The sequence below is a fragment of the Colias philodice genome, chromosome 6, assembly GCF_061535455.1.
Source record: "Colias philodice isolate Cphi_HAF_F1 chromosome 6, ilColPhil1 Martin Lab GWU primary, whole genome shotgun sequence".
Classification (NCBI taxonomy): domain Eukaryota; kingdom Metazoa; phylum Arthropoda; class Insecta; order Lepidoptera; family Pieridae; genus Colias; species Colias philodice.
This window is the reverse complement of record NC_143091.1, coordinates 5,952,628-5,975,450: the sequence shown is the minus strand read 5'-3', so window position 1 is coordinate 5,975,450 and position 22,823 is coordinate 5,952,628. Positions and strand designations below refer to the sequence as shown.

The 22,823-nt window shown below is 34.8% G+C and overlaps 1 protein-coding gene across 5 annotated transcripts in view; it reads left to right on the top strand.

The window, feature by feature from the left end:
• pnut (septin 7-like protein pnut) overlaps positions 1-22,717 on the top strand; it is a 32,684-nt gene extending 9,967 nt beyond the window's left edge. For 2 of the 5 annotated variants that reach the window (XM_089696335.1, XM_089696332.1), the window contains exons 2-11: positions 11,305-11,631; positions 11,759-11,918; positions 13,595-13,805; positions 14,778-15,033; positions 15,578-15,773; positions 16,705-16,873; positions 19,306-19,384; positions 19,775-19,995; positions 20,543-20,583; positions 21,391-22,717. In XM_089696335.1, the coding sequence (XP_089552461.1) occupies positions 11,305-11,631; positions 11,759-11,918; positions 13,595-13,805; positions 14,778-15,033; positions 15,578-15,773; positions 16,705-16,873; positions 19,306-19,384; positions 19,775-19,995; positions 20,543-20,583; positions 21,391-21,431 (1,701 nt within the window). In that variant the 3' untranslated portion in view covers positions 21,432-22,717. Of the gene's footprint in view, positions 1-313; positions 664-11,140; positions 11,201-11,304; positions 11,632-11,758; positions 11,919-13,594; positions 13,806-14,777; positions 15,034-15,577; positions 15,774-16,704; positions 16,874-19,305; positions 19,385-19,774; positions 19,996-20,542 lie in introns of those variants that run through there. The other 3 variants (XM_089696334.1, XM_089696336.1, XM_089696333.1) reach the window with 3 other exon arrangements.
• Positions 22,718-22,823: the final 106 nt, after the last annotated feature.

Genomic DNA, 22,823 nt, shown 5'->3' with positions numbered 1-22,823 from the left:
TTATTTTATTTAAACAGTGCTAAATTCGCGCAGTATAAATAGACAAAACGTCACAGGATACAAGTTTTGATAACGATTTACTAATACCGTTTCAAACCCAACGTCTATCGCCTTTTAGCTGTTGTTGATAAGGTTGTGTTTACAATAAAATAGAAGTTTTAAAAACATCTGTTCGTGTCTTCGTTCCGTGTGACAGGGCCCGCACGGGGGCTTGTGTTCCCTGCCAACCGACAGCCGGTAGTGCCGGTAACTTAACCTCAAACTGATACAGACGTGAGCGTGCTTCAAGTTAAAACAGACCTCAATAGTCTTATTATCAACTAATTCGTTTTAAAAAATACGTAAAAATCGCTACTAAAAGTGATAAAACGGTCGCCCTATGGAGTTTGTGTACCATTTTCAAACATGAAACGACGTTTTGTAAAATGTTTAAGCGCCTTAGTGATGTGTAAGGAAGATTAGCTGAACTTTTAGTGACGCTTTTATGTTTGTGTTTTTGTGAGTGGAATGGCTAATCGAGCAACGGCTAACGGCACTGCTCACCAAACCAAACTTGCTAGGTGTTCAAGCAGTGTCGGTGATAGCGGAATCGATAAAACCAAAGTTGGCTGGACCAGTCCTAGAGAGATATGGAGGAACTTATCACTCCGCAGGAAAGTAGAGGTAAAAATCTTACTTGTCGAATAAAAAATATTTGAAATGTCGAAGTAAATTTGCTCAGTGTCTAATGGGGTTAAAGTCTGATGTCATGAAGTAGTTGTTGGTTAGTATTGATTTACCGTCATAGATATGTACTGGACTGGACGAGAGCGTCGCGACACGTGAGCGTCATAGGGCCGCTGCGACCGTCGGCGCCTAGATAATTTCAAGATAACATTGCAAGGCAGCTTGATTTAAATATCCCTTAATAAATAAATTAAATGTATACTAGTAGCGCGTGCGTAGGTTTTCTCTATTTAAAAATATATTTTATCACTCTTCTAATTAAATATAGTACTTACAAATTACAATGCTTATTTTTTCCAATTTTACGGAAAATCTTAAAGGACTTGTACGAATAAAAAGGAGAGCTAAATAATTAGCAAGGAGTAGCAAGGAGTTATGTGCGATTGATTCGCTATAACTTGGAGACAACTGTGACCCATGTCCATTTCTAATAGTCTGCGACTAGGTCGTTGACTTGTTCTTGGATATATAATAAATCACAGCCGCATTAGACATCTCAGTTCACAAGCAGTGAATGTGTCTCGGGACGCAAGTTTATTTAGTTGTGTCTATTATTACATCTTTTGATAAATTGAAATATTTTCTTAATTATAATGCCTTATCGTCGTTTACAGTTACGATACGATTGTTGATTACGGAGTTTGTTTACAGTGAAATGTTTCGGAGATATACCAACAATGTTTTTAAATTTTACTATTAAATTATAACTTTGAAGCAGTTAACATTATAAATCCTATGGTCCTTTGGCTGATTTCTCATTTCCTCCACCGTACCCCAACAGCAATTTGCTTCACCGTGTAGAAGTTTAAACGTGTCAATTAATTTAACCTTAATTAAAAAGGTCATAGTTTTTCCTGGACTCTTAATTCTACCTGCTTTACCATAAATTAGATTAATCTACTACATAATTATTATTAGGTATCAGAAAAGCTGACGAATTCATATGCTTTTTAAAATATTCGTTTCGATTCTCAGTGGTGGTTGGTTTTTGTATGAATAAAGTTTTATTTGCAATGACTTCGTATCATGAATAATGCAAGATGTAATGGAAATCGCACTGTATGCGAGAGAAGCATAATTTTGAGTAAAACTTTAAATAAATATATATAACTATTTCTTGTAGGGACCGTTAAGTCTTGTGAATTAAAAATATTAAGCTATACAGTGACGTACAAATTCACTTTAAAGTCTAGAATTATAAGTATGGATCCTAAAATACCAGAATTGCGGTCTAGGAAATCTGGTTTATTTAGACTAAATGTATTCCTATGAATTATAATAATAATATACTTGTGTTTATAATGATTGATACTTGCAATAGTAACGAGCTCACAATGTATGCGGATGGAAAGAACTTCACAGAAACGTGCAGAGAAAGTATAATGGCAAATGAACAGCATCGACCCAAATAACAGTTAATCGTCTTTGGACATATTATAGCGAAATTACGTTTGAGTAAATCTTAAATAAGTAATAAATTACACTAAAGAAAATATTTTTCAATTTGTCTAAATACCTACATAACTACTTTCTCGTAGTCCGCTTTATTTAATCTTCGTTGACTTTTATTTCATTTGTTTACATTAATGATAAACAAAACTTGTTTATCCAAAAAATGTAAACTTTTGATAAACAACATTATCTAAAAATTATCTTTTGTTACAAAAGATATTTTTTAGATAATGTTGTTTATCAAAAGTTTACGTTTTTTTAGATAATGTTGTTATGTTATCTTGCTAGGTGTGGAGGGTGGACTGTGGACATTGCTTATATTATGGTCCTTCGTCGGTTATTTTTAAATTTAAAAAATTGAATCCATTTGATTGTATAAGTACCGTCAAATGTGGCTACTTGACCTTTACTTGGCAACTTGACCACACCTTCCGTTTAACAACAAAATATCAAATTTTGTAGAATTGAAAGCAAATTGACCTAACGTATCGATGTTGGTAGGTTTTTAAAATATTAATTGGCAACATATTTTAATTTTAAAGCGGTAACGCTGTTGGTTCTCGCAATATAACGTATCGAAGTGTGACTGTGACTAAGGATCTTTTGCCGGTGTCAGTATTATTATGTTTGTAGAGCTTAAACTGCACATCTCAGGTGAGTACAGTTTTGATATGTTGTGTAATAAACCCTAGAGATTGATTTTACAGTGGGAACTATCCAACTTTAGGCTCATCTGTCGAAATATTTGCTTGGGCATTGATGCCTCAGGTTAGGTCAAGTTGCCATTGACCGCTGCGTGGCAACTTGACCTACGCCTAGGGTTGACACAAAAAATAACGTGACTGCATTTTTTCCTTTTTTTATCTGTTTCGAGTTTTGCATAGTAAAATCAATAAATTTGCTGCAAATTTCGGACAATCCAGATACTTATACTCTCTTTGATGACAACGATTTAGCATATTTCTAATGAAAAATAAATGTTTCCTTACCTATTAATAAATACCTATAAGTATTAAGTAATATACATATACATATGTATTAAATTTAGTTTAATAAATAAATAGTTCATTAAAATTTGTGTCTTGTTTGTGACAACCCTATCCGACATGTAATGCTTTGTATGAAATCATTACAAATCCCGTGGCAACTTGACCAGGTAGCCAGAGCCTAACAGTTTATTGTAAAGCTTCGGGCTGCAATATTTAAAAAGTCGAAGAATTAAAAAGTAATAGCAACTTAGCCTAAAACAAGAATGTTAAGCATCTACCTATGAAAACTGATGTGCAAGGTCAAGATACCACATCAGTGTCAACTTGACCTGTATTACGTTTATTTGTAAATAATGTCAGATTCAATATATTTTAAAGAAATACCTAGTAAAAGTGAATGATGAAATCATTCATGACATGAACAAATCATAAAATGTTAATAAAAGTTTAATATAAATAAGTTAGCTAAGAAAAAGTAAAAAAATGTGGTCAAGTAGCCACATTTGACCGGTAAATTAGGTTAATTTCATTACAAACGTGCGGCATAGAATATAAAGAACTAAGTAATTAATAACTTTCGAAGAAATAATGTGAAGCAGAACCAGTACATAAGTAATATGCCGATAAATAAATAATTAATGTATATTATGAATTCATGATCATAAACGATATAATATACCACCGGTTACCTTTACACATTTCTAACAATTTACATTCCTACTGAACGGTATGAATATGTTTAAAACCTGTACATTATGCATGAATAAACTTCTAGGTAGAAATATTACATCAAAGGGTGAATTCGTAGTTGTGATACCACAATGAAAATTCGTTTACACACAGTCGATCGCTTACTAGCTTATGTATGTAAGACGCTAACTGTATTATAGTTGGCCATATAGATGTTAACGCACGTGCACTTGCCCATTAATGTTTACTTCCCGTGGAACGACGAAGTTTGTTTTGGTAACGCCCGCGCCATGAGTATCGAGCAAAGGCGGACACATTAATCTAGATGCTCAAAGAATATTTTTTTGTTGGAAGGATGAGATCATTCCAATTTCTTCTACAAAATCATGAATTTGAATCATGAGGGCTGTAAAGAATAGAAAAACCAATGAACCAACCAAAAAAATGTAAATAGTATACCTACCAATTGTAATGTTGACCGCAATGAGTCAGACCTAGTTAGAAGTTAGTACCTATGAAGGTAGCCGGTTGTGCTTGTTAGTTAATCAGGTTTCAGCACATCGACATTTGTCGAGTTGAAGTAGATTTCATTCGTTAGTACAGATTGTTTTTTTTGCAATATATCCTATTTATGACTCCAGCTTAAATTGTACAACCAGCTTTGCTTTTCTATTCTTCCCTAACAATAATAATTTCAGTCTAAAACTGTTTTGTTGTACTATTAAAAGTAATTATTTGCATATAATATGTGATTACCATCTACTCAATAATATATGTATATCTCCTACGTGGGCTGACTGGTATTATAATCTATGGAGGGTCTTTAACCGCCGGAAGCCTATGAGTTGCTTTGCTATAGAATTTACATGCAACGGAACTGGCCGCGACTTGAAGGAACAACTGAGGAAACAACTGCGCCGTACGTAATACGTTGTCCTATAAACACAGTATTACGACCACACTATAATTAATAATTATTAATTATGTTACCGTTTACTTAATTATTATTTATTATATACATATAAATTATAAGGTATACGCTACTAGTCATGATATTTTATTTTGAAAAATATCATTTCTGAAATAAGATACAAAAAGACGTAGGTACATTTTGGATGTAAATACATATTGTGAATGCCTCTCTCGGAAGTTGAGTAGCGATGAAGTGCAAATCAGCAAGTCGGTATATTATACTCAGCAAGGTCTCTCTACCGACGTTGAAGGACTCTTTGTCAATGAGTCCTGTTGGAAGGAAATTTTTAATCGGTTCCCGAAGAGTCTTTACTCTTTTTATTTTAAGAACACTCCGTGTGCTCTCACTCACACATTGTGCATTTAACCGGTTCCGTTACAATAGAAAATAAAATGTGTCCCCTGATGCCATATTGTTCAATGTTGCATGACGTTAATGTTGCGCATTGTGCACTTCATGCTCCATCTCATTTTGTCACCTAATGAATACACACCTTTGCAGCTAACAATGCAGTTGATCGAAATTAATGCTTATCTTAATGAATCCCATTTATTACATTTTCGTTATTTTATTTGATAACTCCAATTTCAGTGAAGCATGGAATTTATAATGGAGTGATCCATTTAAAGTTTTGTAGCTATTTATTTGAACTTTTCTGAAAGAAAAATTTAAATGCTTGCCTATTTTTAAGCTTATTATTTATCTTTTTGACCTTAATTCAGCTCTATTTTGGGACATTATGATCTATGAAGTTTAAAGGAACATTATAGTTTTATTCAGATTAATTATTGTTTTGTTCAGTTGTATTTAGCTATGTTTATGAAGGTTAATATTTTCATTTTACGTAATTTCCTGCCAAGGTTAGATAGGTATTTGTGGTTGTGGCAGTTGGATGATTGTTTCCTCATTTATTTGCTCATAATAAAATTGTTCAGACGTATTCAACTCACGCTGGACACTCGTAATCACTTCCCATGTATACATCTATAATATAATGTTCAAAAGTTGTACACGCTTTATGCGTAAAAGTAAGAATCGCACTAAAGTCTCTAAGGAAATCAACACAGAGATTGAATCAAATAATGTAAGTACAACATAGGTATAGAACAAATATTTTACCAACATGGCTTTCGATTGAAAATAAATTGGTTTACGTTTTTGCTCAAATCTCAAATGCTTTAAAAGAAGTTGGTTACTTTTAAAAATAAACAAAATGCTGTTATGTTTATTGAACTCGTATTATTTACATCGTTTGCACGTTCTTTAGTAAACATTCCTCCGGATAAGGCAACGTGCCGACTACGATTAAAGAAATAATTAGTTAATTACATCACTTGATTGCATAGCAGTTAAAATTGTAACTCTTATACAAATAAATTATATTATTTATGGACACAGTATGACCAAATTTGGGACCATCAAGGATTTTTTTCTGTAAGTGCTACAACTTTAAGTGCAGAATAGTTTATTAAACTTAACAGCGTTAGTGCAACCAAGTAGCTAAAAAAATAGGTGAATTCATATATTAACACTTGCAATTAGATATTTTGCAAAACAATAACACGAGTACGTGTCTTCTTTCAAACCTATTGTTTGATAAAGTTAATCAGGTCTGACCAATTTGGTTTAAAATTTATAATAATAAACAATACGAATAAAATACTACCTCTCATATCAAACGTTTTATGTATTCGCGTTACCTTTAAATTCCATTTTCCTGCATATAGAGCAGGCTCCAAGGAGATGTTAGTTTGCAAAAATAGCGGATCTAAATCTTGACTTCTGATATATATTGTATAGATCCCAGACATCCTATAGACAGATGTTGCCAATCAGTTTTGTGGTCCCCCTCTCCCCACCCCGGTAATTAAATATGGCATACCAAGATAAAAATAAAAAATTCCAAAACATGCCGTGTGGGGTATCAAATGAAAGAGCTTATTGAGTAGATCACGAATATATAGCATACTATAATATTTCTTACACTTTCTCTATGATTTTTTAGAAAATTTACAAAAATGCTCCATTTTTGAGTTAACTTTAAACCACTATAGATTGAAAACTCATGAATATATTTTTAAATTATTATTTTGAATAATTAACAATAGTCCATTGTTTACGATTCAACAGTTCGTAATATAATATAAGTGAGCTATATTATGTATGTGGTGGATTTGATGACCCCACAAAATGTTTTAAATTGCAAGGCGCAACTTTCACTGAATTCAAGCTGATTCAAGAATGTTCTGCCATATTTTTCATTCTGTCAAACACAACGACAGTGCAGGGTTCTAAGCCCTGACACCGATATTTTTGTATTAGGCCTTTATTTCTGGCATAAACTTGAAAATATACTCGCCATATTTGAATGCTTCCCCCACTCCCCCATGCAACTATTTCACCGTACGAACTATTGAATCGTAAACAATGGACTATTGTTAATTATTTAAAATAATAATTTAAAAAATATATTCATGAGTTTTCAATCTATAGTGGTTTAAAGTTAACTCAAAAATGGAGCATTTTCGTAAATTTTCTAAAAAATCTTAGAGAAAGTGTAAGAAATGTTATAGTATGCTATATATTCGTGATGTACTCAATAAGCTCTTTCATTTGATACCCCACACAGCATGTTTTGGAAATTTTTATTTTTATCTTTGTTTGCCATATTTAATTACCGGGGTGGGGAGAGGGGGACCGCAAAACTGGTTGGTAACATCTGTCTATAGGATGTCTGGGATCTATACAATATATATCAGAAGTCAGATTTAGGTCCGCTATTTTTGCAAACGAAACTCCACTGAGAGTCCGGTCTAATAAGGATTTCTTCCCAATAATTTCACTGAACGTGTAGTGGGCGCAAACCTTCTATAACGGTACCTTTTGAAGTGGCTACATAATATTATTATTACGGTTTCTTGTTAAAGGCAATCGTTCTTTGCGTATGAGTGTAATATTTACGTTCGGCTCGGACCGGGAATCATTAGTGAAGAAGTATAATATGATTCACGTGCGCAGTTATGAGTAGAGGTTCCGATTATGACTCATTACACCGCTTATGCATTGAAGCTAAAAGAAATCTTTTCTATATCTTGCTATAAATTTGAAATATCCATTCAAGCAGTAACCATGAAAAATCAAATAGGTATCATTGTTATATCTACTATCATGTGTCTATGCAACCAGCGTATCGAATTCCTTTGCAAGAGAAAGCTATTGTGACCCATTAAAGGTTCTCAAATTTCATTATTGTTATACTTGTAGATACTCGCATATAAGGCATGTTGTAATAAATAGGTAGTATAATAATATCACTACACACTTGCCTTATATCGATGAGTCATCTGACGCCGCCGCGGCCGCGCCGGTCTTGGAGCCAGCTGTAGACTTCTACCTATCCATATCAAGCGCTGCGATGTTTCGCAATTCTACAGCGAATTTATGCCTATATAACTTACTACTACTAATGTGGGAGTTCTAACTTGAGGAGTACTTATTAGTCCATTGAATAAAAAGTTCTAGAGTGCGTGAGTTAGTAACGTAAGATGTTTCTTCGGAAACATGTCAAGAGTCCCTAGGTAATAAACATACTAAAACCCCGGGACACTAGGAGGAGCCCCAGAGTGGGGGGAGGGGGGGAATGGGTCCATTTTTTCATTTTTCGCTTAAATCTCAAAAACGGTACATGTTAGAGAAAAACTTTCAAGGAAAAGTTGAAAGGCCATAAAATTATCTACAAGTTGTACCTCAATCATTTTTTCCTATATCCTACCGTTTCTGAGCTATACGCAGTAAAAAATGATTTTGGCTCAAACAATTTCCCCATACCGATCAAAAAATATTTCTTTCTTCCAAAAAACTCAAATGTGCAACTTGTGAACGGTACTGATAGATTGCTCTTAATTAGGTCTATAATTGGTAAAATAAACACATTCCTCCATGGAAGCCTTTAGGAGGAATCGATTGTCAAAATATTATATTAGGGCAGTTTGAGTTACTGAACTTGATCTTTTTATTTTTTTTCTTCGAAAAAACTCAAAAGTGCAACTTCTGACCGGTACAGATAGATTGCTCATAATTAGGTCTATCATTGATAAAAATACCAGATTCCACCACGGAGGCGTTTACGGGGAATTGAATTTTATTAGGGTAGTTACGATACTTGAACTTTTTATTTTTTTTCTTCCAAAAAACTCAAAAGTGCAACTTGTAACCGGTACTGATAGATTGTTCTTAATCAGGTCTATAATTGGTAAAATAAACACATTCCTCCATGGAAGCCTTTAGGAGGAATCGATTGTCAAAATATTATATTAGGGTAGTTTGAGTTACTGAACTTGATATTTTTATTTTTTTCTTCCAAAAAACTCAAAAGTGCAACTTGTGACCTGTACTGATAGATTGCTCTTAATTAGGTCTATAATTGGTAAAATAAACACATTCCTCCATGGAAGCCTTTAGGAGGAATCGATTGTCAAAATATTATATTAGGGTAGTTTGAGTTACTGAACTTGATCTTTTTATTTTTTTCTTCCAAAAAACTCAAAAGTGCAACTTGTGACCGGTACAGATAGATTGCTCATAATTAGGTCTATCATTGATAAAAATACTAGATTCCACCAGGGAGGCGTTTACGGGGAATTGAATTTTATTAGGGTAGTTACGATACTTGAACTTTTTATTTTTTTTCTTCCAAAAAACTCAAAAGTGCAACTTGTGACCGGTACCGATAGATTGCTCATAATTAGGTCTATCATTGATAAAAAAACCAGATTCCACCATGGAGGCGTTTAGGAGGTATTGAATTTTATTATGGTAGTTATGATACTCGAACTTTTTAACTAACTACCCTAATAAAATTCAATTCCCCGTAAACGCCTCCATGGTGGAATCTGGTATTTTAATCAATGATAGACCTAATTATGAGAAATCTATCTGTACCGGTCACAAGTTGCACTTTTGAGTTTTTTGGAAGAAAAAATAAAAAGATCAAGTTCAGTAACTCAAACTACCCCAATATAATATTTTGACAATCGATTCCTCCTAAAGGCTTCCATGGAGGAATGTGTTTATTTTACCAATTATAGACCTAATTAAGAGCAATCTATCAGTACCGGTCACAAGTTGCACTTTTGAGTTTTTTGGAAGAAAAAAATAAAAAGATCAAGTTCAGTAACTCAAACTGCCCTAATATAATATTTTGACAATCGATTCCTCCTAAAAGCTTCCATGGAGGAATGTGTTTATTTTACCAATGATAGACCTAATTATGAGCAATCTATCTGTACCGGTCACAAGTTGCACTTTTGAGTTTTTTGGAAGAAAAAAAATAAAAAGTTCAAGTATCGTAACTACCCTGATAAAATTCAATTCCCCGTAAACGCCTCCGTGGTGGAATCTGGTATTTTTATCAATGATAGACCTAATTATGAGCAATCTATCTGTACCGGTCACAAGTTGCACTTTTGAGTTTTTTGGAAGAAAAAAATAAAAAGATCAAGTTCAGTAACTCAAACTGCCCTAATATAATATTTTGACAATCGATTCCTCCTAAAGGCTTCCATGGAGGAATGTGTTTATTTTACCAATTATAGACCTAACTAGACTTCCGCCCGCGGCTTTCAAAGGAAAATCCGCATAGTTCCCGTTCCCGTGGGATTTTCGGGATAAAACCTATCGTATGTGTTAATCCACGTTACCCTCTATATGTGTGCTAAATTTCATTGTAATCGGTTCAGTAGTTTTTACGTGAAAGAGTAACAAACATCCATACATCCATACATCCATACATCCCTACATCCATACATCCTTACAAACTTTCGCCTTTATAATAGTATTAAGAAAAGAATAAGAATTAAGATTAAGATTAAGATTAAGATTAAGATAAGATTAAGAGCAATCTATCAGTACCGTTCACAAGTTGCACATTTGAGTTTTTTGGAAGAAAGAAATATTTTTTGATCGGTATGGGGAAATTGTTTGAGCCAAAATAATTTTTTACTGCGTATAACTCAGAAACGGTAGGATATAGGAAAAAATGATTGAGGTACAACTTGTAGATAATTTTATGGCCTTTCAACTTTTCCTTGAAAGTTTTTCTCTAACATGTACCGTTTTTGAGATTTAAGCGAAAAATGAAAAAATGGACCCATTCCCCCCCTCCCCCCACTCCGTGGCTCCTCCTAGTGTCCCGGGGTTTTAGTATGTTTATTACCTAGGGACTCTTGACATGTTTCCGAAGAAACATCTTACGTTACTAACTCACGCACTCTAGACCCCCCTTGGAGGGACTCATTCAATGGACTATTATACGATCATTATGGTTATGGCGTTAAATTTTAATTGTATGGATCATAGTTCATGGATCAGGGTAACCTAGTTATCTGTTTTGATGATAATATTTAATTTATAACTCAACGATTCATTAGATGTGGTAAAATTTTGATTTAACAGTGGTATGTTTTTTATTTGCAGTTGCAAAGTAAACGCGAGCTGTTCTTCAAGTCGGAATCGGTGAGCAGCGGCGGAGTGAGTGCAACGGGTCTGCCGAACGTTGCGCCGCCAGCTCCGCCGCTTGCGCCTTCCTCTATAAAGGACGCGCTCGCGAAGCGTTCAGCGACGCTACCCGAGCCCCAAGAGAACAACCACTTGGAGGCGAATGGGACTGCGCCTCCCAATAAATTGAGTTCAAGCGCGTCCGTGGACGTCGGGAAGAGCGGACCGCCTCAGATGCCAGCGCCGCCGATACCCACCTCTGCACCACCACCTGCACCACTCAGAAGTACAGAAAACATCATCAAAGTTTGTATTTTTACCTCTAATTCGACTAAGAGTATGATTTGATTGAAGAAATATTGTTTGCTTTTGTTTTAACCTTATTTCTGAACAACAAAGGATATATTAATTTGATTTTTCTTCCTTTTTTCAGAAACCAGATCATCCACCAGTTGCACCAAAACCGGACATACCTAAGATAGAAAAGCCTAAGACCAAAGAATTAGATGGATACGTCGGATTCGCAAATCTACCCAATCAAGTGTACAGAAAGGCTGTTAAAAAGGGATTCGAATTCACGTTAATGGTCGTCGGTACGTAATGAGATTTACATGTTTCATCTTACTAAAGTACATTTAAATTTCATATGTTTAAAACCTGTTCAACATCACATGAATACCAGATTTAGCAAAACTACTTTCAAGAATGTAACGGGCGAAAAAAGTACTTGTTTAGTAAGATTCTGTTTAAGTGTTAAAAGTATTTGTAGTATAAATAGTAAAATGTGAACAATATGGATAAAGTTACTGTTGCTGTACTTATAAATCTTGTGGTTAGCGTGTTGCGTTACAAACACATGTTTGTTACTTGCGTACTAGCAGGAAACAGATGAATCATAAAACAATCGAACCGCACGAAACGTTGAGGAATTTGCCTGTTTTCTTTCGGAATTGTGTTGAAAAATTATGTTTTGCATATTGTTTTTAGCATTTACATGTGAAGTGGTGAAATATTCTATATGCATATTATGAATATTAAATACAAAGTTTTACCAACATAGACCGGGAGATACTGACACAAAATTTCGAGTCATTTGTAACAGGATGGCGGTTCTACAGGGGTCTTAGTACGCAATGATAAAAAGAAAAATGATGGTGTGATCGCTGGTATCGGTGGTTTAGTCGCGTGGGCGTTAGCCGAACTCGTCGGAAAAATAGCGAAAGTCAAACGATTTGTAACACAAAAATTTTAGTATTTACCGATAGCCCATAAAAAAGAAGTAGGCGGTAGTGTCATGCCATACTTTTCCGGTGTGACTTACAGCCCGCCATACCGACGCGAATATGTTGATTTAAATAAAACAATTATTCAACCATTTGTACCAGGCTAACTTTTGCACAGGTAACCATCGTCGTGCAGCCATTTACGAAAATCACCATGCCATACTTTTCGGACGATTCCAAATGGTCGCCATACCGCCGAAAATCTGCAAAAAAAATTTATTTCGCCAAACTTTTTGTACCAGTATTGCATTTGGATTTTTGGAGAGTATTTGATAAAATGTGACCATTATTATATTTGCCATACTTCTAGTAGGGGGAAAAAGTGCTGTCATACTTGAAAAATTAATTTAGTATTAATTTATATAAGTGAAGATTTCCAACACCTAGATCTTTGAAATTTTGTATTTATATTCTTTGATCCTCAAACTTCCAGGAAAAATAAGTGCCATACTGTTACAAATCGTTTGACTTTCGCTATTTTCCGACGAGTTCGACTAACGCCCACGCGACTAAGCCGCCGGTACCAGCGTTCACACCATCATTTTTCTTTTTGTCATTGCGTACTAAGAACCCTGTAGAACCGCCATCCTGTTACAAATGACTCGAAATTTTGTGTCAGTATCTCCCGGTCTAACATAATTTATGGTTGATTTCACTCGAGTATTACACTTTCAGTGAAGGAATTAATATTTACAATGGATTTAACTCGGCTTATTCATTATAACGTTTCGGACACTTAAAATATCGAAAGTGGTCACGGGCAGACCGTGTCCATGATCACGCTCAGACTGTGCGTGACGCCGACGCCCATAATATTAATTAATTGAGCTTTTTAAAAGTAGCAGTGAGTCTTTGAACCATGCAAACACATACACATTGCAAGACTGTCTCGTCCATTTCAAGGACGGCTCAGGTTTTGTAGTGATTCACTTAGCGCGTATTCGTCGATCGCGTTACTAATCGATGATTAACTGTTACACTTTCAGGTGAGACCGGTTTGGGCAAGTCGACGTTAATCAATTCGTTGTTTTTGACCGATGTGTACGATAAGGACAAGCACCCCGGGCCTTCGCTCCGGGTCAAGAAGACGGTCGGCGTCGAAACCAGTGTTGTGCTCCTTAAAGAGAATGGAGTAAACCTAACACTGACTATCGTGGACACACCTGGATTTGGAGATGCTGTTGATAACAGCAATTGGTATGTTGTACTGTTAATTATACGCACATTTAAAGTTCATGTGATACAAATTTATTTATTTATCAATTTAATATACCACACCAAGTAAAATATTTACAAACATACAAAATGGATTAACACGGTAGGTACATAAGGCGGCCTTATCGCTTACTAGCGATCTCTTCCAGACTGCCCAAGTAAGAGATAAAGAAGAAAAGAAACTGTTACAAATATTATTTTTAAATCTGATTTATCTTTGCATATTTAGTGAAACCTGCTCTAGACGAAATATCAAATGAAATTGAAAGTTACGAACGAGTCATGTAAATTAATTAGACAATTTAATTTTACTTTAAAATTAGTTTAGATTTCTTCATTTAAGCTGTAAATTCTCTTATTAATTACAGTGATAATACCAAGACATTCAATAAATTAATGTTTGAATTACTGCCAGTAAATAAAATAGATCTGAAGCCGCATTATCAGCATAATAAATAACTTCATGTTTCACAATTTCTAATCCAATATCTTGTTCGATACGATGAGATTTCTCACATTAAACGATATTGTATATGAACTCACGAGCATGTGAAATGAATACAACAACTTACATTTTACTGCACCATTATCAACATTAACATTAGAAAACAATAATTTCTACATAATTAAACTAATTAATATAAAAATGACCGCTTCCTTGGTACAGTGGTTGACGCGTGAGCGTAGAACCGAGGTGTTCTGTGTTTGATTCCCGGTAGAGACGAATAAAAAAAATGTCTCGGTCTGGCAGGACACAGAAGGCTGATCACCTACTTTTCCCTAAAGAAAAATCGATCAGTGAAACAGATGTATACATAATGCATCTGTCTCTTACCCCACTTGGGGACATGGGACTTCACTAAATCTTATTAATAATCAATATATTCAATAGACCATATTTCCAATGAAAACTACTGCTTCCACATAACTAATGATGACAATAAAACTTCCTAGCTGGCAACCCATTATCGATTTCGTGGAGTCGAAATACGAGGAGTTCTTGAACGCGGAGTCGCGGGTGACCCGCCAGGCGGCGCCACCGGACACGCGCGTACATTGCTGCCTGTACTTCATCGCGCCCAGCGGCCACGGGCTCAAACCGCTCGATGTAGAGTTCATGCAGCGCCTCGGCGATAAGGTCAACATTATACCCGTCATCGCGAAGGCGGATACTATGACGCCGGAGGAGTGCAAGGATTTCAAAGAACAGGTATGATTTAGTGGTAGAAATCTATAGATGAGTCGTTTTCGTTGGACTTTGGTGCTTGAAAATGTTTGTAAATATATTATTTAGTTTCCAAGCAAAACAGATCGGTCAAGTTGATTTTCATTCAAATACAGTTGTACATCACTATCTATATTTAAACAACATATCCTTGCTTGTAACATTATTGAAACGAAATAAGATTAAATAAGAAACAAATTCCTAGTGCTAATATTATAAAAAAATATGTTTTTTATTGTGTCAAATTACCTTATTCCTGAGCGAGACGGACTTTTTAACGTGATAACGTTTTTAAAATCGTTTTAGTCGGGTGACATGTTCAGAAACTTGTGTCACACCAAAACCTCACGAGCGCGATCGCAGGTATAACGAGAGAGAGACGGACCGATCTCCCGTCTCATCTCGAGCGCTGCCACCAATAAGACGTTATCACGTAAACATCTCGATCGTAAACCTACTTTACAAACAACCAATTTTTTTTTGGTTATAACATTTTGCAATATAATTGATACATTCTGAATTGTTGCAGATAATGAAAGAAATAGCCCAGCACAAGATAAAAATCTACGACTTCCCGGAGAGCACGGGCGAGGAGGGTGAAGCCGCAGAAGCGACGAAGGCGTTAAGAGCCCGCGTGCCGTACGCGGTGGTTGGGGCCAACACGGTCATTGAACAAGATGGCCGCCGGATTAGGGGCCGCAAGTACCCGTGGGGTATCGCTGAGGGTACGTTGTAAAAATAAATAAATAAATATTTCAGGACAATTTTCACACACGGCACGATCTGATCCCATACTAAGCTTTTCGCTTGTGTTATGGAAACCAGACGGCTGATAAACATACATATATAATTTTAAATAAATACTTATATAGATAATTAACACCCAGACACAGAGCAAACATCTATGTTCACCACACAAATATTTGCCCCGGGTGGGAATCGAACCCACGACCTCTGGCTTGGAAGGCAGGGCCACTACCAACCAAGCCAACTGGTCAATCGAGTTGTATAATATGTGCTAGGGTATGCTGTATAAAATGTGCGATACGGCGTAAATGATGAAGGCTCTGCGGAAAGGCAATATATTTTCCACAGAGCAGTCGAGCATCTGTAATTTTAGGCTAACTATGAAAGTAGGAAGTGTGTTATTATCTATACTTAATATTATAAAGCTGAAGAGTTTGTTTGTTTGTTTGTTTGTATGTTTGTTTGTTTGTTTGAACGCGCTAATCTCGGGAACTACTGGTCCGATTTGAAAAATTCTTTCGGTGTTAGATAGCCCATTTATCGAGGAAGGTTATAGGCTATATATCATCACGCTACGACCAACAGGGGTGGAGCCACGGGGGTGAAACCGCGCGGAGCAGCTAGTGCAATATAATAAATGTAGGATGTTATAGAGATAAGTAAAAAGGTGTTTAATCCCTCTCTATTTTGACCTCATAGGATATTTGTGGGACTATAACATCATGCGTTTATCATCTAATAATCAAGACACTACATACAATATCACATCATTACTGTGACGATAAACATTTTAAAAACAATCAGTTGCTACGTGCACAACAACCTAACGACGCTATGCACAAATCAATACCATATCAATTAAGCCGGTCAACAATCCACTTAAAACTGATCAAGATCAATGAATTCCAGTTGAGAACCTCGAGCACTGCGACTTCCTGGCGCTAAGGAACATGGTGATACGGACTCACCTCCAGGACCTGAAGGATGTGACCAGCTCAGTGCATTACGAGAACTACAGGTGTCGCAAGCTCGCTGGCCTCTCGCATGACGGCATCCCGCACAGGATCAACTCGAACAAGTATGTATTGGATAATGTTGGATGTAGCTTGGCGGACGCGGTGGCGTACTGTAGAATGCGGATTGGATGTGTTTATGCACTATTTATTGGAGACAGTTTGGAATTAATAAATAAAATAACTGTCTTAAAACACAAATTAAATTAAATTTAGATACACTTTTATATCACAGAGTGATAGTTGTAGGATAGTTTTTCATCACAAAGCACAATATCGCAAAGATTAGTGTATTAAAACATAATTAACGTAGGGGATCACTCAATCAACAAATGAAATCAATCCTTCCTAGTTTGAAATGTGCTGTCCACATGATAATTTCATACCCTTTATTTTTCTTTACACTATTATAGAATTAAGAAGAACTTTTATACTGTAGATTTATTTATTGTTATCAATTTAAAAATTAATCACTGTATAACTGAAGCATATACACATTCATTCACTCGGTCTTCTAAAGTACGTTCTCTCACTGCGCCAGGTGTGTCACACATGCTATATTGTGCCCTAAATTTCCTTTCAAACTATTAACTATGTTATCTTTACTAATATTGACATTAACAGTATAGTCTTAACTCTGCTATGGATTAGATGTTCAATGGAAGGCATGGTAACAACTAACAACCTAAGTAGACAGGGTTGGTATTTACTTAAGTGTCGTCACCGTTATAAGGTGACCAGACTTAATTATTAAACAATAACATGCTGAATCCAAAACTTTAATTCATTATCCAATTTTTATTCGATATTCATTGCTGCATGTCTGGTCACCTTCAAAACGGGTCTCATTTAAATTGCCAATGTACGCTCAGTAATATATTTTTTTTATTTCACTCTAGTTTTATGCGATAGTTGCATATATGTTTACTAATGTTTGTGCTTGGGCATGCAGTAATGAAACTCGTTATTAATTATCATTTATATTCGTCATGGATTATTTTAAGTACAATTAATAATTGTTTTGCATTCCTAAAAGACAATAAAAAGTTGTTTTTTCATTACAATGGTTTTAAAATATCCATGACACAAACTTCATTAATCATAATAAATATTCCGTTCATACGCGTTCGCAATGGCATTAATAACAATTTATTGTCCATCATTTACATTATAAGTCATGAAGATGCTAATTTGCGTGTGTCACACGAGTGCATCGATGTTATTGTTCCTACATCACAATTGATTCAAACAGACATCGTTTTCATTACTGAGTTTGCGCTCCAAATAAAACAATGCACGCGTTACGTAGTACTAACTTGTTCGCGAGGTGAATGTGAATGTACTCATGCTAATTATTGAAATTCATTTGCACATGTACTGAATTGTTAAGTAATCGATGAAATATGAGAACGCGGCCTGAGAATATTGCGTTCATCGAATTTTTGTTGCCTATTTGCATAAATATTCGCAAATATGTGATGCACTGAATAACGTTTCTTTCGTAAAAATTACATACGCGTCTGATTAAATTAGAAAGCAAAAATATTTTAGTATTTTTATTAATTTAAAATTACATTTAAATTGTAATTTAATTAATTATATTTTACTGTTTAAATATTTGCATACATATTTTTCACTTGGTAAATGATTATGTTTGAAATAACAACAATGTAAATAATATACAATTATTGAAATAATAATATAAACAAATACACAGGTGTGGTACATTTTTATAAATTACTTCAACAAATATTTTGTTGAATACCGTACATTGATTCAAGAATGTAAAATCAATACATAATAATATATCAAAAATATAAAAAATAGGTTATCAATGCCATTGTGATATATGAATGTGCACAGCCATTGGTATGCTAACTCTGGTTGTGTTGGTGTTCAGTTTCTGCCCGCAAGGATTGATGAACAGTTTCATGACCGTGTGGTAAGTTTCATCACATCCACATAAATAATATTTCAAAATAATTAGCTATGTTATGTTCCTTCTTATTTGCATGGTGTGTACCTTAACGTTTTTTTTAGATTTTGAGATGATGTTTATTATTTACGATGTATGTATGTATTGGATGTTTAATTTTATTGTAATGCTTAATTAGTGTATATCATATATTTGGATATATCAGGAGATTTTATTCATCATCACGTCATAAACATTTTAAGCACAAATCGTAAATGAATCGTAATACGTATTTCGTTACTGTCCTTACGTCCAAGCACCGATTTATTTATGTATACGTTATTCTTATAATATGCATTAATTATGCTAATTTAATTGATCCCCCAAATAAAGTCTTAAAATATGTTAATTTTTGCCAATTAAAGCTATAACTGTTTTGTGTATATGTAAAACACTGTAAATTGCATGGCAATGTGTATTCCTAGATTTATTATTGTACATAACTATGTGTTTTTATTTAGAAATTTGAACCACTCGGTGTTGTAGTGTTTTACTCTAAGTAATTTTTATAAATCTTTACAGGAATCCATTAGCTCAAATGGAAGAAGAAAAGAGAGAACACGACCTCAAGATGAAGAAAATGGAGAGTGAAATGGAACAGGTTCCTATCAATTATTATTAATTAAATTTTACTTAATTATAATAGGCTCGCGTTTATCCTACGAATGTTTTGCAGTGCAGTGTCGGAATAGCGAATTTGACGGATTATAGAATTACTATCTATATGTATATATTACCCTCTATAGTCCGGATTTTTTTTACAAAAGAATAATTCGAAATTACATATACAATGATACGATTTAAAAAAAAATAGTAGATAATCACGCGAGTTTTATTATAAACTAATGGAGTTTATAATCTTACGGTGATTCATACATTTAATTTTAATTTATTAATAATTCTTCATTTTTCTTCAAGTCGCGTCCGGTGACAGGGGCATTTTATAGCGATAATATAATGTATAGAATACAAGAAATTCCCATAATTCCAGGTGTTCGATCTAAAAGTGCGCGAGAAGCGTGCCAAACTGAAGGAATCTGAAGCAGAACTGGCGCGACGGCACGAGGCCACGCGGCGCGCGCTCGAGGCACAGGCGCGTGAGCTCGAGGAGCGGCAGCGGGCGCTGCAGGCGGAGCAGTCCGCTTGGGAGCGTGAGACTGGGCTGTCGCTGGACGATCTGCGGCGTCGCTCGCTAGAGGCTAATAGCAAGGAGTAAGTGTTCCAGAACACTGTAAATCTATACTAATATTATAAAGCTGAAGAATTTGTTTGTTTATTTGTTTGAAAGCGCTAATCTCGGGAACTACTGGTCCGATTTGAAAAATTCTTTCGGTGTTAGATAGCTCATTTATCAAGGAAGGCTATAGGATATATATCATCACGCTACGACTTACAGGAGTGGAGCCACGGGGGTGAAACCGCGCGGAGCAGCTAATTATAATATATACGGCAATACAACCCAGTACACAACACAGGACATAGCGCGATACGTACTCGCATAACTCACAATACACAAGAACATTACATAACAAAATGCGCGCGAGCTCGAGGAGCGCCAGCGCGTGCTGTAGAGTAGCTGCTTGCGTGGAAACATGGCTTTACGTGATTTACAATCAGATCTCAACTCGTCTTGATATTATTAAAACTTACCAACAAACGACTATGGCGTCGATTTAGTTAATATTCTTTTTTGTTATATGCCTTATCAGCACAATTAAATGATTACGTTATACTCAAATTATTCGTTTATCAATTTCAGGACGGTGGACGGCAAGGATAAAAAGGATAAGAAAAAGAAAGGTTTGTTCTAAACTCGCGATAAGTCGCGTCGGCTTCGCACCCACCGTACTCATACGTGACTAACCCCTGTTGGCGCCAACTATACGCCATGCTCGACCAACGTTGGTCCAACGTGGCCTATAATTGTTTACTGTATATGTTATACTCTACATTTTATCTAGAACACATTTCTATCCAGATATCGAACTGTAGACACTTTGACTAAACCCCTCGAACCAATGTGTGTTGTAACAGACGACAGATGTCGCTTCATTTTTCCATAATCATCTCCAGATTGCTTCGGCCTTGTTGCTAGACACTATTGTACAGAGTTTAACTATATTATTGTTTTCATTTTAAGGTAAATATTCGACATATCGTAATGTGTTGAAGAAATATACCTTGTAACTTGTAACATGAAATTGCTATGTCGTATGGCATTTCGTGTCATTAACTTTAAAAGTGCCATTTCAGGAAAATAACGGAGGATTGTTTTGGTTTCTTACTAATACTGTATGTATTATTTTTTCTACTTTTTGTATGTATTGGTGTAACAGTGATGTATTCCAAAGTAAAAATCCTTTCACTAACAAAAAATTGATCTCCGTTTTTGTGATGTAAATATATATGTTGCATAACTTTTATACAAGGTTTGGGGACATAGATGTAATATTACTTTGTGAAATTAAAATCGGGATTAACGTTGTACTCATGTAAAAATGAACTTTCAGCGATTATTTGCATCTTGCAAGTCGCGTAAATTATTTTCTTTTTATTTATATTCCATTCGTTTATAGTTATGTATTTATTTGTTTATATGACTTTCAGATTGGTCATTTAAGAATGTCACAAGCGGGATAGCCCTATAATGACTGAATGTTTAACGGAGTGTGGCGCGATTAGTATTACGTTTCCTATGATAATGATCGAACAACGATTACTAAAGACTACAATGAATTTATCAAATTAATGATCCATCGTCAGTTAAGTAGTTATAATACAGGATTGTTTGACTTTTTCGTTATATATTTTCCATGACAAAGCATTTATTTCGATAAAGGCCTAATTTTGTATAATTTATTTCTAATGTTTTATATCTACTGAAGGTTATTATAAAGACCTCTTATGTCATCGGTATATATTTTTAAGCACAACATTTTTGGCTTTTAATTCGACAAATACGTCCGCCAAGTTGCCAAAGTAGTGTATGATTAGGAAAACGTTAATTATACAGCATTTTACAACCCGAGGTTTTATAAAAATCGCTCAACATTGAAAATTACTGTTTTTAATTTCCCTTCGCGTAGTATTGAACGCTAGTGTCTTAAATTTTAAAAGTTAATTTCTAAAGTAAATTATAGGGATTCACGATTTAGTAGTGATTTAATATATAACAATTTATAATAGAAACACAATTCTAAATTTTGATGTGAATTTAGATATTTTTTATATCTTTACTAAATTATGCATTAAGCTTAATCAAGACAGCAATTTTCGTGGTGTGTGGAGTGGCACGACGTTTGATTACACATCGGTATATTGTGCTTAGTGATATTCAAGTATGCTCATAGTTCAGTTGTGAAATAGCCTCTAGCTTTAGCTAGGATATAGAATTACTTTATATTACGTAATACGTGAGGTGAATGTGTGAGAACCGCTGGCCACCGATTGGGTTGTCGGACCGAATCCGAACGAACTGCCTTCAGTTATTCCTATTGTAACAATACAGATATTCTATACTGTTGTGAATGATACGTATTTATGTTATTCCATATTAGCCTCTTAGACTATAATCTATATTATTGACTTTTCCTGTAAATATTTCGTTTAGACTTTACATGACAAAGGTATATTCAAGTTGCTCTTAATCACGTTACTTTTGTGAAATTGCATAATCTTTATTTAATCTATAGCATGGTTAAATGTTTGTATTTCAAACACCACAGTATTGACTTCCGCGTTGAAATTAGTATCGTAGATGTAAGTGTAACGCTTAATTTTTATATTTTGTGTAGGGTCGCGACCCAATTTACCGAATAGATCATTTGCACAGTCATAACGAGGGATGTGATGTGAGTTGGAAAGCGATGACGTTCAGACGATGTAATATATTGTACCGTTGAATAAATATAAATAAATACGTAATATATAGGAACTATGTGTATTATTTGTTTTCCTTTTACGATAAGAATTTATGGTTGGTTGGCCATTATAATAATAGGATAATTGTCAAATTATCTATAAATATAAATTTCCTGGTA